This window comes from Gastrolobium bilobum, unplaced genomic scaffold (genome assembly GCF_033153095.1).
Source record: "Gastrolobium bilobum isolate Gb01-03AN ecotype WA unplaced genomic scaffold, APGP_CSIRO_Gbil_v1 utg54160, whole genome shotgun sequence".
Lineage (NCBI taxonomy): Eukaryota > Viridiplantae > Streptophyta > Magnoliopsida > Fabales > Fabaceae > Gastrolobium > Gastrolobium bilobum.
Genome location: NW_026895949.1, coordinates 35562 through 47919, shown reverse-complemented (window position 1 = coordinate 47919; position 12358 = coordinate 35562). Strand labels below are relative to the sequence as shown.

Here is a 12358-nt window from a genome sequence, read left to right as displayed (position 1 = left end):
CTTTCACATTAAATATGAGAAATAATAGCTATATAAAGATAGAAATAAATATAACCATTGAATCAATATAATCAATTTAATGATGAAATTGATTGGTAATAATATTGATAGTAACTCTAATTGATTATTACAATATGGTATTCCGATAATAAAAAATAAAACAGAAAGAAAGAAAAGTTAGAAAGAGAAAAGTGAGAAAGAAGACGAAAAAGGAAACATCAGTGTGATGACAAGAACACATTTCTTTTGGGTTAGCAAAACCATTATAACAAAACTTCGGCCAGAGATTGCTTTGTTTCCTCGCTTTATTCTCTCTCTCTCTCCTCTTTCACAGATGGAGTTGCTCGATTTTTCTCTCTTTTGGTAAAGACCAGCATCCTTCATTGTTAAAAAATTCTTTTGCTTTGTAACTCCAAGAAAAAAAAAAAGGAAAAGGAAAAAACTTTTGCTTTTTTCTCTCTTCCTCTGCACCCATTTTTCGGAAATTCGACTGTTAACGTTGTTGCATCCTCGTGTTTCATTGTTCCTCAACGTTTTTCAGGACAAATTTCATGTGGGGTTTTTGTTGATCAGACCCAGATCCTGTTTCTGTCTGATCCAGCTTTATCATTATTTGCTTGTGAAAATCCTTACAAAGAAGCACGATTCAAGGAGGAGCAGGTAAATCTTTGTTACCCTTTTGCTTACAGTAGTTGAATAAACAAGTCAAAGTTTCTGGGTCCTTATTGTGCCACACAAGTTTTGAAATTTTTTGGTTGGTATTAATCAAAATGGGAATTTGCAATCTTTTCTCTCTCTCTCTCTCTCTCTCTCTCTCTCTCTTTTTCTTTTTTCTTTTTGTTTTGTTTTGTTTTTTTAATTTGTGATATGTATTTGTTTCTCAGTATAAGTGTGAAAGTTATTTTGAATTTTTTTTTCTTTGGTAACGGAGGGAGGGAAGGGGGTTTATTGTGCTTGAATCCTGGTTTTGGTATTTGGGATTTGGTGTAATTTTGAGCTTGGGATGTCTTTTTATGTTTCAGGTTTGTGTTAATAAGAAGCACCATGGATGTTGATAAGGATTTTTTTGGTGAATCCTATGGCTTCCCTCAATTAGAGTGTTGGGTTGATAAATTTAGTAAAGATCACACAGTCTTATGATGTCTGAGACAGAAGTAAAGTTGAAGATAAATTATTGTTTCATTGGGATTTTTTTTTCTGACTGGAATTGAGTTAGTGCACTTGCTTGGCTAACTTGGGGATTAAGCTTGCTGCTTTGATTGATTTGAAGGAACTTCAGTAAAGAGTGTGTTTTGAAGTGCTTGACAAAAGTATTTTGTTCAATCAATTTTAAGCTATGATCAAGCAGATATTAAATAGGCTCCCTCGGAAGCCCTCCAAATCAGTGGAAAACCGTGAAGGAGGGGGAACATCAACATCCTCTTCAAATGCTTCAACCAGTGCAAGAAGCAGCGATTTAGCAGGCTACCGAAATGGAAATTCCACTGCTTCACCTCTTTCTGGTGTTGATTCTAATTCGAGTCTTGGACTGAATCATGGTGACAAGATTGTCCAAGCTGTGAATGCAAAACTGAATCTGAATGGGAGTTTGCCTGCGGCTTCCTCCTATGAAGCCCTGCCAAGCTTTCGAGATGTTCCAAATTCAGAGAAGCAGAATCTGTTTATAAGAAAGCTGCAAATGTGCTGTGTTGTATTTGACTTCACTGACCCTACAAAGAACCTCAAAGAAAAGGAGATTAAGCGACAAACACTAGTAGAACTTGTGGATTATGTTTCTTCAGCTAATAGCAAGTTTACGGATACTATGATGCAAGAAATCATAAAGATGGTGTCTATAAATTTATTCCGGCCATTGACTTCTCCGCCCCGTGAGAACAAAATTCTAGAAGCCTTTGATTTGGAAGAGGAAGAACCTTCAATGGATCCTGCATGGCCTTACTTGCAAATTGTGTATGAACTTCTCCTAAGATTTGTCACATCACCCGAGACTGATGCTAAGTTAGCTAAAAGGTATATTGATCATTCATTTGTTCTCAGACTGTTAGACCTTTTTGATTCAGAGGACCCCAGGGAGCGTGATTACTTGAAGACAGTTCTTCATCGTATATATGGGAAGTTTATGGTGCACCGACCATTCATTAGAAAAGCAATCAACAATATATTCTACCGTTTCATTTTTGAAACTGAAAAGCACAATGGGATTGCGGAGCTCTTAGAAATTTTGGGAAGTATAATCAATGGATTTGCTTTGCCGCTGAAAGAAGAGCACAAGCTGTTTCTTGTGCGAGCTCTTATTCCTCTTCATAAGCCAAAATGCATACCTATGTACCACCAGCAGCTATCTTACTGCATCACACAGTTTGTTGAAAAAGACTGCAAGCTTGCTGATACTGTTTTACGTGGATTATTGAAATACTGGCCCATTACAAATAGTTCTAAGGAGGTTATGTTTTTAGGGGAGCTGGAGGAAGTCTTGGAAGCAACTCAGCCTGCAGAGTTCCAACGATGTATGGTACCCTTGTTCCGCCAAATAAGTCGTTGCTTGAGCAGTTCACATTTCCAGGTTTGGTAATTTTAGTAGCTTTCATCGGCTTCCACTTTCTCTTTTGTTTTTTGTGATAATTTCTCAACCCCTCAAAATAGAAGAAATAGAAAGTTTGCTTGTTGGCGCCTGATTTTTCACTTAGGGTGGTCGAAATTTGGCAAAGAAACCACTTTCCATATTCAAATAATATCCTAATTTTGTTGATTTTGTATGTTTAAACATGAGACATGGGCCTCAGTAGATAAACTATAATGTTGCGGAAGATAATTTGATATTTGGATTACTATGACTTATACAGGGAACAGTCGCAAATATATTTTGGCAGTTTTCTTAAATTTGTGTTCATACATACTCTCACTTGTAATTATAATATCACTTTTGACTTAAATTTCTGTGAAATTTTATTTTGAAAATAGATTGAGGATATTGGTAAGTGAAACATTCTTATGTTATGCTGTTTCCAATGTTTTATGGCCTTCTCCCAGACTTTCTTTTTGCTTTTCTGGTAGATTTTCTGAATGTGCGGATATAGATTTTGATGAAATATTTGTGGTCTGTTATTGCTTTTACAATTTATTGTCCTGATGATGCTATATGGGTGGTCATTTGGATTATATGTTATGGACTTGAGTATAGCTGTGTTAAATTTTTGGGTGTGGCTTGTTGGGGATTCACATAGACTGCACTGGAAACTCAACCCAGCACTTGACTTGATTTTTGAAAATGCAACTATCGTGAAAATGTTATGGTTTGGGATGAGGAGAAGATGTTGTGCATATTTATCTGTGTGGGGATGGTCATTGAGAAAGAGATTCTTCTCTATCTTTTGTATTCACCAATGTATTCTAACTTCCTAGATGTTAAGCAGTTGGCTAGGGGCACATTCCTTATAAGGATATGAGCTAGAGTTATTCCACTTGGTGTTTATCATTGGCTATGTCTTGTTTACGAGACTCTAGTGGATGATCAAATTCATAGAAAGCTGATAGCCATTTGAAAATAATGTAAAGTTTAGTAAAAGTATACAATAGATTTTATGCAGACTAAAATAAGAGTATGGTTACTTTCTAAACCTCGCTTAGATGTATTCTGCATAATTATTGTAGTTTGTGGAGTCAAAATATACCTTAGAAACTTTCATGTCAACTTCAGAGTCATTCTTTTTCCAGTACATTTATTGGAAATGTAATCCCTGTACTTGGTGCATACTGTTGGAGGAACTTCTTCCTGCTATTACTCATGCCTTATCTGCTGTCATATTGAAATACAATCCTCCTAAAGTTGCATTTCCTCATCTTTCTCTTTCAATACATAAACTTCTTTCTCAACTTCTCATTATTTAACTAGTAGTGCAGAATTAGTCACTCGAGATTCCCAAATTGCAGTTGAAGATGCTATTTGTTCCATCAATAAAATAATATACGGAATGCACAATGTGTATGTTTTACATTGAAAATTATACTAAAGAAAAAAAAAATTGGGAAATTCATGCTGAAAAATTCCTACATTTTTCCTCTGAAATGTCTTCAGAGGAGAGTAGGAGGAAGTCCCAATGGAGAAATCATGTCTGGGCAATGATTAGCATTTTTACCTTATGTTGTTATTAAAATTATTAAAATATATACTCCTTGTGATCCTTTCCTTTGGTCTCATACTCCTACTATATCAGCTTAAAATATTTTTAAAAGATTTTAAGAAATTGTTAGGACAAACAATTGGAGTTTGCTTTATTAATAGGATAAAATGCAGAGAACTTCCCTTATTTTAGGTCTTTGGCAAATGGACGCCCAGAGTCTTTTATTTTGGTAATCACACTGCCCTTCAATTTTAAATAATTTCTCCATAGCTAGTTGTGTTCTTGCTATATGGGCAGCTTGAACATCTTGGTTTCTGTTCGGAACAATAATAAAGAAGTTGGACAAAAGTTATGGAGAGTGTATACCAGAAAAAATAAGAGAAGCAGTTAGACAGTTAATATGGCAGTTGAGAGAGTTAGTTCATAGTTGGATCAAGTGGTTAAATAACAGAAATTGTATAGGCCATAGGGGTTTGTCTTTTGGAAATATTCTGTACCAGGTATCTTGTTCTGGTGTAAAAGGGAAACCCTTGGAGGAGGTCTCTGTCTCCTTAGTTCTTAGAAATTCAATATGAGAAACTACTTCCTCTTTCTTTTTCTCTTTCTCTATCTCTTTGATCCCCCATCTCAGCATCTCGATCTCCCTATAAGTTCATATCAATTGGTCTGACCTGCCGGATCGCAATTGGAGGAAGATGGTATCTCAAGTGGAGGTGGAGGCTTTGGAGCATTCGATGGAAATCTTGATAAAAGTGGCAACGCAGCTATTAGAGATCATAAAAGAGTGTCAAGGGCATTAATGAAATCAGGCAACCTCTTGAACGCTGGATTCAATAACAAGGTATCCCTCTTGAGGAGGACTCTGGGGAGAAGTGTAATGCAACACGCGAAATAGGAGGGTCAAAGAGAGCTCCGATGGTGGCATGCCACCCATTCTTGGGGAAAGGTGGGATTGCCTACTTTTAGCTATGGTGATCCTCTTGAATGGATAGCCAAAAGCTGATAAGTTCTTCGAGATTCTGCAAATTAAGTTAAACCCTCCAAGAAAGTTCAACTCGCATTTAGGAAGCTATAGCACTTTATAACTACGGCAGCGATGATAGCCATGCCTCACAAATTCAAATGCTTATGTTGTCCAGCCTTAATAGCGTGGATACTTTGTTAAATCAAGTTATTTTCAATTGTGATACTCTGACTTCTATATATATATGTATATGTGTGTGTGTGTATGGAATCTTGAAAACTTTATTCGGCAACAATATGTGCAATATTCTATTTTTGGCGGAAAATTTCGAAGAAAAGTAAAGAGTGGTAAATGTTGGGCCATTTTTGCAAATAGACAAAATGGAAAATGTTGAGGCATAACTTAGTAATTTTGCAAGCCGCAAAGATCTCGTTCACTTTTCTCTCCAACACATTTTCACTCTCCTCTTCCACCTAGCATAGGTTTTGGATTCTTTGCTTTGACATAGGCCCATAATTTAGGGGGTGTCTATGCATTTTTTCCCTTGTTAATAATAATCAAACCAGTCTTCCTGACATAGTGAAATCCTAAGTGATTTTTCTAGTACTCTGTAAATATCTTCCTGAAAAAGCAGGCGAAGTTGTGATGCATTATTCTGGATAGTGGATATTTTTACCATCATTTTGTTCCTGTGCTCTCATATGATTGCTTGTTAATTTGCAGGTAGCAGAGAGGGCTTTGTTCTTATGGAATAATGATCACATTGAGAGCTTAATCAAGCAGAACTACAAAATTGTACTTCCCATTGTCTTACCTGCTCTGGAGAAAAATGCGCGAAACCACTGGAACCAGGCCGTCCAGAGCCTGACATTGAATGTGCGCAAGATCTTCTCGGACACTGATCCTGAATTCTATGAGGAGTGCATGATCAAATTTCAGGAATATGAAGCACAAGAGAACGATATGAAGTCAAAGCGCGAAGCCAGATGGAAGCGCCTCGAAGAAATGGGAGGCATGAAAGCTGCAACCAATGAAGCAGTTTTGGTTTCTCCCAGGACTGCCTCTCATGTACCTTCTGGCAAGGCAAGTAGAGCTCAAATGGATTGATCCTTGATTTTTGGCATTGCAGGGTTGAAAACATGAGAATACAAGGGGGTTGATGATAATGTGTTGCTTTTTGTTGCTTCCATTGGCCACATGATAAACTCTCACAGGGTCAAATATGGGGTGCAAAATAGCTTTAACTTGGTTTTACAAGCATGGAATGTATATATTGGATTGCATGGACATAAATGTATGCATCAAGCTGCAATATATCTGGGAATTTGCTTTCTTAAAAGCCTTTGCAGTTTCAAAATGGCTTGAGTGAGACGTTTAATGTGCTTTCATACTTTACTTTGATGAAAGCATTGCTCCATTTTTTGTCACCAATGTTTATTGTTGATTTTGGTTCTTTTGTTGTAGGTGAGTTGGTTGTTTAAGAAAATTGGGTAATTAGAGCTTATCTTGTAATGGATTGTGGTCAATGCTCTGTATTTGTTTTATATATGTTGAAAGCAAATTATTTGGTACGTTTATTATTGCTGACAAAAAGAATTCAATGGATCGTTTTATTTACTTATTTTTATTTCTGATTGGTATAAGAAAGTTTCTTTCTTATTCTTATAATACCTGGTGGGAAGTATAATTGGCCTGTTTAATGTTTACTGTCGTTTTTAATTTTTTATTAGGGAAAAATATTTCTGCAAGTTAATGCAGATAAATTATCTGTATTTATTTTCAAAACGACGTCGTTTTGAGATTGAAATCTTAAAAAATTATAAATATAAAGACTATTATAATTCTGAAATAAATTAAAATTACAAAAATATTATGATTTTTGTCCCGAAACGATGTCGTATTGGGCTTACTGCATATAATTTATTTGCAGTAATCGTAGAAAAAGATCGAACCCTTTTTATTATCCGGGAAATGTTTGTAAATATAAAGCAGCATAGGGAGATTGAATTTGAATTCTGCGGGCTTTCATAAAACGTATGCCATATGGAGTTAGGATTCTTGAGATCCTAACGTGTTTGATTTTATCTTAAATCTTTCATAAATTTCAATTAAATAAAATATAATTTGTTTTTGACGGATAGTTGTTGAGTAAATGAATGCACTGTTAATATTGACAGCTAGAAACAGTATAATAGGGATTGGATCAAAATTATATAGTAGAATTCATTAATGAAATTTAAGATAAGTTGCTGCAAGTTAGGTTGGCGATCGATGAACTCAAAAAATAAGAAAAAAAGAAAAAAAAAATGATATTAATATGAAATAAAAAAGGATTAATATTTTTCATGTTTTAATTTGTAAAAGATAATTTTATTCATTACAGACACATAAAAGTATGTGAAACTTATATTTTCTTTTTCTCTCTTTTTTCTTCACATAGTCCCACATATTTTATGTGTGTAGGAGTTAAAATTTATCTCCTACAATATAAGAAACATTATTTCCATTAAAAATGAAATAAAATGAAAAGTAAGAGAAAAATATATAAGGAGAGAAAAAAACAAAATAAGAAGAAAAAATAAATTAAAAAAAGGTTCACTTTTTCTGCAGTTAATGCAGATAAATTATCTGTAGTAAGCTCAATACGACGTCGTTTTGGGACGAAAATCATGGTATTTTTGTAATTTTAATTTATTTCAGAGTTATTATAGTTTTTATAATTATAATTTTTAATATTTTAATCCCAAAATGACGTCGTTTTGGGAGTAAATGCTGATAATTTATCTGCATTAACTGCAGAAATATTTTTCTGTTAAAAAAATATATGAATCAATCTTTTTATGTTAAATTTCACATAAGAGGGCAATTAAAATTTTTGTGTTTATCTCTTTTTTCATTAATGTCGATAAATTATAATTAGACTCCATTTATTTAATGCATGCTAAGAGAGAGGTACAATTTTTTTTTTGTATACCGACTCTAATTACTTCTTTGAGGCGACCCCTGATATCTCTACAAGTTTCAACTCTTTGAGTCGATTATAAGACTAATGCCGAGTCGGGGCTTAGTCACAGTTATAACTTTTTCCCCTCCCCAAAGATGTATTTGGTGGGAATCGAACCCATGTCTTCTTATGAAATTTTAACATAAGAAAATCTATTCACAATATATATATATATATATTGGGTCAGGATCATTTTACATCAGTGTAAGTTACACTCTTAATCTTGTCCGTTGATCCCACATATACATATATATATATATATATATATATATATATATATATATATATATATATATATGTATATGTATGTATGTATGGAACAAAGACTTAATCGTCTGAAATATATGAAAAAATAGGTTTACCCCTCCACACTACTAATAGTTTTCATCTATACCATCCTAAGACACATAATTGTCCTATCTAGCTATCAATTCATTAAATCTTGTTTTATTACTTTTCTCCAATTAAATTTCGGCCGACTTCTTCCTCTCTTTTTATCACGTTTTTTTATAACAAACTTTTATTCATAAATTAGCATCTAAGGGTCTTCAAACAATATGCCCAAATCATTTCAATCTATATTCTCTTTTCTTTTCAACCACTAGAACAACACCCACCAAACTATCTCGATATATTTTCTCTCATCTTTTCACCCACTAATACTGTAATACATCACTCACCTTTCGTCGAATATATTCTTTTCTTATCTTTTTTTTGTGGTATCTTCTTTTCTTATCTTATTCATCCATGCATGACCATACATCCACCTTAACATCATTATTTATGATACTCTTAATTTGTGTTATCTTAAGATGTGCTAAATTAAATTCCATATAATATTTACATTGTTAGCAAAACATCTCCACCATCATTGTCATAGTCATTGTTACTGGAGTTATCACTACTGTCTCCACCACTAGTGCTAACAAAGCGCCATCAAACTTTCAAAACTTGATTTCAAAACAAAATTAATTAAATAAGTTTTTCTGATATTTTTATTTTATAAAAAAAATTTAAGAAATATAATTTTAATGTTGTGAAAGAAATAAAATTGTAGAGATAAAGAAAATATAGAAATGAGAAATAGAGGAAGAGAATATAGGAAAACTTTTGTCAGACTTTAAGTTTACAATAACATGTATTTATAGGTTAAAGAAGAGTAGATAAAAGGTTAATCACTAGAAGTGGCTACACTACTCTTAATGGAGAATATGTAAAGACAAGAAGATGTAAAGATAGGGAGGTGAAAAATCTACGTTTTTATTTCATAACACTCCCCCTTCGATGTTTACCTTTTATTATATGCTAATTTAGACTGCCTCATTAAAAATCTTTTCAAAAAAACCCAGTAGGATAAAAACTTGGTAAAGAAAAAAAGAATGAAGTGCGTATAACTCTCTTTGCTAAATATTCATTGTTGTCATAATACATTGAATGACCTTGCCTTATCAAAAAACTTAAGCCAGAAAAATCCATTGGGTCAAAAGAAAAAGAGTACAGATCATCATTCATAATATCTCCCCCTTAATTGAGACATATAGCTACTACTGGAGCTAATTAATCTTTCATCTTATGAACTCGTTGCATACCAATGCCATATACTAACTTCTCAAAACTTGATGTTGGCAATGATTTGGTAAATAAATCTGCAAGATTATACATTGATTGAATTTGTTTAACATCAATTTGTCGACTTTCTTGGAGTTCATGAATACAGAAATTTTTTTTTGCGAGATATGCTTGGTCCTATCACCTTTGATATACCCTCCCTTAACTTGCGCAATACAAGCAGCATTCTCTTCATAAATTATAGTGAGAGAATATGCAATCAGTGTTAAACAACAAGAATTGTGAATATGTGTTATAATAGATCTTAACCAAACACACTCTCTTCCAACTTTATATAAAGCAATAATATCATAGTGGTTGGAAGATGTAGCTACTAATGTTTGCTTGGTAGAACGCCAAGAAAATGCAGTACCATTATAACAAAATGCATAATCGATTTGAGAACGAGCTTTATGTGGATCAGATTTATATCCAGCATCAAAATATTCAACTAAACTAGAAGTAATGGAATCCTTAGAATAACATAATCCTAAATATGTGGTTCCTCGGAGATAACAAAAAATATGATTAATTCTATTCCAGTGTCTCCAAGTTGGCTCAGAACTAAAACGTGCCAATAAATTTACCGCAAACGTGATATCTGGTCTTGTACTTTGTGCCAAGAACATAAAAGCCCCGATTGTATTGAGATATGATACTTCAGGACCAAAGATCTATTCATCAAATTCTTTAGGACAAAATGTATCCTTTAGGTATATAGGGACCTTACAACCATAAGGGTACTTGTTGGGTCCGTGGCCCATGATGGATCCAGCCCAAATTGATGATGCTCTAATCTCTTGTTTATAATAAATGCTTAGATGCTGAGCCGTCATAGAGAGATGAAAAAAAGAAAAGAAAAACGGGCAGGAGAAAAATGTAAGCCAGAGACGAAGATTCTCTAAGGAAGAAACTCAGCGCCATCGTGGAAGAAGAAAACTATCTTATAGAGTAGGATTCTCTGTCCTCTTTATAGAGAGAAACACTTGTTTGAGGCACTTATGAGTAGATCTATCCTTTAGATGGTGAGGTTGTGAAGAGCTGAGATGTAGTATTTTTGGAGAATCAGACCGTTGAGGACATCCTCCAGAGGTCCAAAGTCTGAACTATTGTTCGTCATGAAGACCCCGTCTTCCTTATCCAACATGAAGTAGGGGGCGAATTCAATCATCAAAACATTGAAGAAAGTGGACAACAGGAAGAACCACCAGCTGAATGTGAGGAAGTACTAGAGCATCTAGAAGTTTGAGATGAAACAAAATCGGGTTCTGAGGAGAAACCACAAACTCGGCAATCTGGCCGAGTTAGATGCCCTTCCACCAGATATCCTGCAGATGAGTACACAATGGTTGCAAAAGAAGGAGAGCCTTAGAGTTATGAAGAGGCAGTGACCGATGCTGGAAAGGAAAAGTGGGAGAAAGCCATGTAAGACGAGATAAAATCCTTGTATGAGAACCAGACATTTGGTCTGGTCGAGTTACCAGAGGGCAGACAAGCTTTGAAGAACAATTGGGTATACAAACTCAAGGTGGAGGAGAATAACCCAAAACTGAGGTATAAAGCTCGAATTGTGGTGAAATGGTGCAATCAGAAGAAAGGCATAGACTTTGAGGAGATATTCTTACCAGTGATCAAGATTATGTCAATTCAAACTATTCTAGGCATAGAGGCCACTCAAGATTTGGAAATTGAATAGCTAGATGTGAAGACGACATTTCTTTATGGAGACTTAGAAGAAGAAATATATCTAAAATTTTTGAAGTTTCGAGTAAAGAACATATAGCATGCTGACTTAAGAAGAGCATGTACGACCCAAAGCAAGCACCCTGGTAGTGGTACAAAAAGTTTGAATTCTTCATGGCTCCGCACAACTTTAAGAAGACTCAAGCATATCATTATGTTTTTATTAAGAGGTATGGTGTCGACTTCATCATCCTCTTGCTCTATGTAGAGGACATGCTAATAGTGGGAAAAGACACGAGGAAGATTAATGCTCTTAAGAAAGCCTTGAGCAAGTCATTCGCTATGAAGGAACTCGGCCCAATAAGACAGAGGCTTGAGATGAATATTGTCCGGGATCACTCAATGAAGCTGCTGTGGCTATCTCAGGAGAAGCAAATAGAGAAAATCTTAAAGAGGTTCAATATGAACCAATCCAAGACAATCAACACTCCTCTGGATGGACACTTTAAGTTGAGTCAGAAGCAGGGTCCAACCAATGATGAAGAAAGAAATGAGATATCAAAGGTTCCATATCAGTCAGCCATAGGTAGTCTTATGTATGCCATGATATGCATAATGTCTGGCCTTACTCATGCAGTCGGGGTTGTAAGTCGATTTTTGTCGAACCCGAGCAAAGAACATTGGGACACTGTCAGATGAATATTCATATATCTCAAAGGCACAGTAAGCAGGTATTTTTGCTTTGGAAGATAAAAACCTGAGTTAGATTTTCATGTCACACAGGTCCACAAGTTGTCGTTTCAAATCCTGGATCCGCCTTCCGAGCTGCTTATTTTCTATGTCACTGGGGTCTATCTGACGCGATTGTCTGCCTTCTTTAGGAGCGAATCCACGTCCCTTACATTCACGACTCCATCATTGATGACCTCTACGATTCTGTTCAGACATTGATTGAAGGCAACCTAGTGCTCTGATACC

The 12358-nt window shown here is 34.9% G+C and overlaps 1 protein-coding gene across 2 annotated transcripts; it reads left to right on the top strand.

Annotated features, from left to right (window-relative positions):
• Window positions 1–332: 332 nt before the first annotated feature.
• On the top strand, window positions 333–6688 carry LOC133296930 (serine/threonine protein phosphatase 2A 57 kDa regulatory subunit B' theta isoform-like). Of its 2 annotated transcripts, XM_061495972.1 has the most exons (4): window positions 333–363; window positions 542–660; window positions 1023–2563; window positions 5809–6688. In XM_061495972.1, exons 3-4 carry the CDS (start codon window positions 1337–1339, stop codon window positions 6190–6192), a joined length of 1611 nt encoding a protein of 536 aa, XP_061351956.1. In that variant the 5' UTR covers window positions 333–363; window positions 542–660; window positions 1023–1336; the 3' UTR covers window positions 6193–6688. The 2 variants fall into 2 exon arrangements, with proteins under 2 accessions (XP_061351956.1, XP_061351955.1); XM_061495971.1 differs by having other exon boundaries at window positions 353–660.
• Window positions 6689–12358: the final 5670 nt, after the last annotated feature.

What these genes read in the sequence shown, in the direction of transcription:
- LOC133296930 (XM_061495972.1), top strand. Translation starts at nt 1,337, where the DNA reads ATGATCAAGCAGATATTAAATAGGCTCCCTCGGAAGCCCTCCAAATCA. An exon ending in TGAGCAGTTCACATTTCCAG is followed by an intron (nt 2,564 to 5,808) that starts GTTTGGTAATTT and finishes GTTAATTTGCAG; the next exon opens with GTAGCAGAGAGGGCTTTGTT.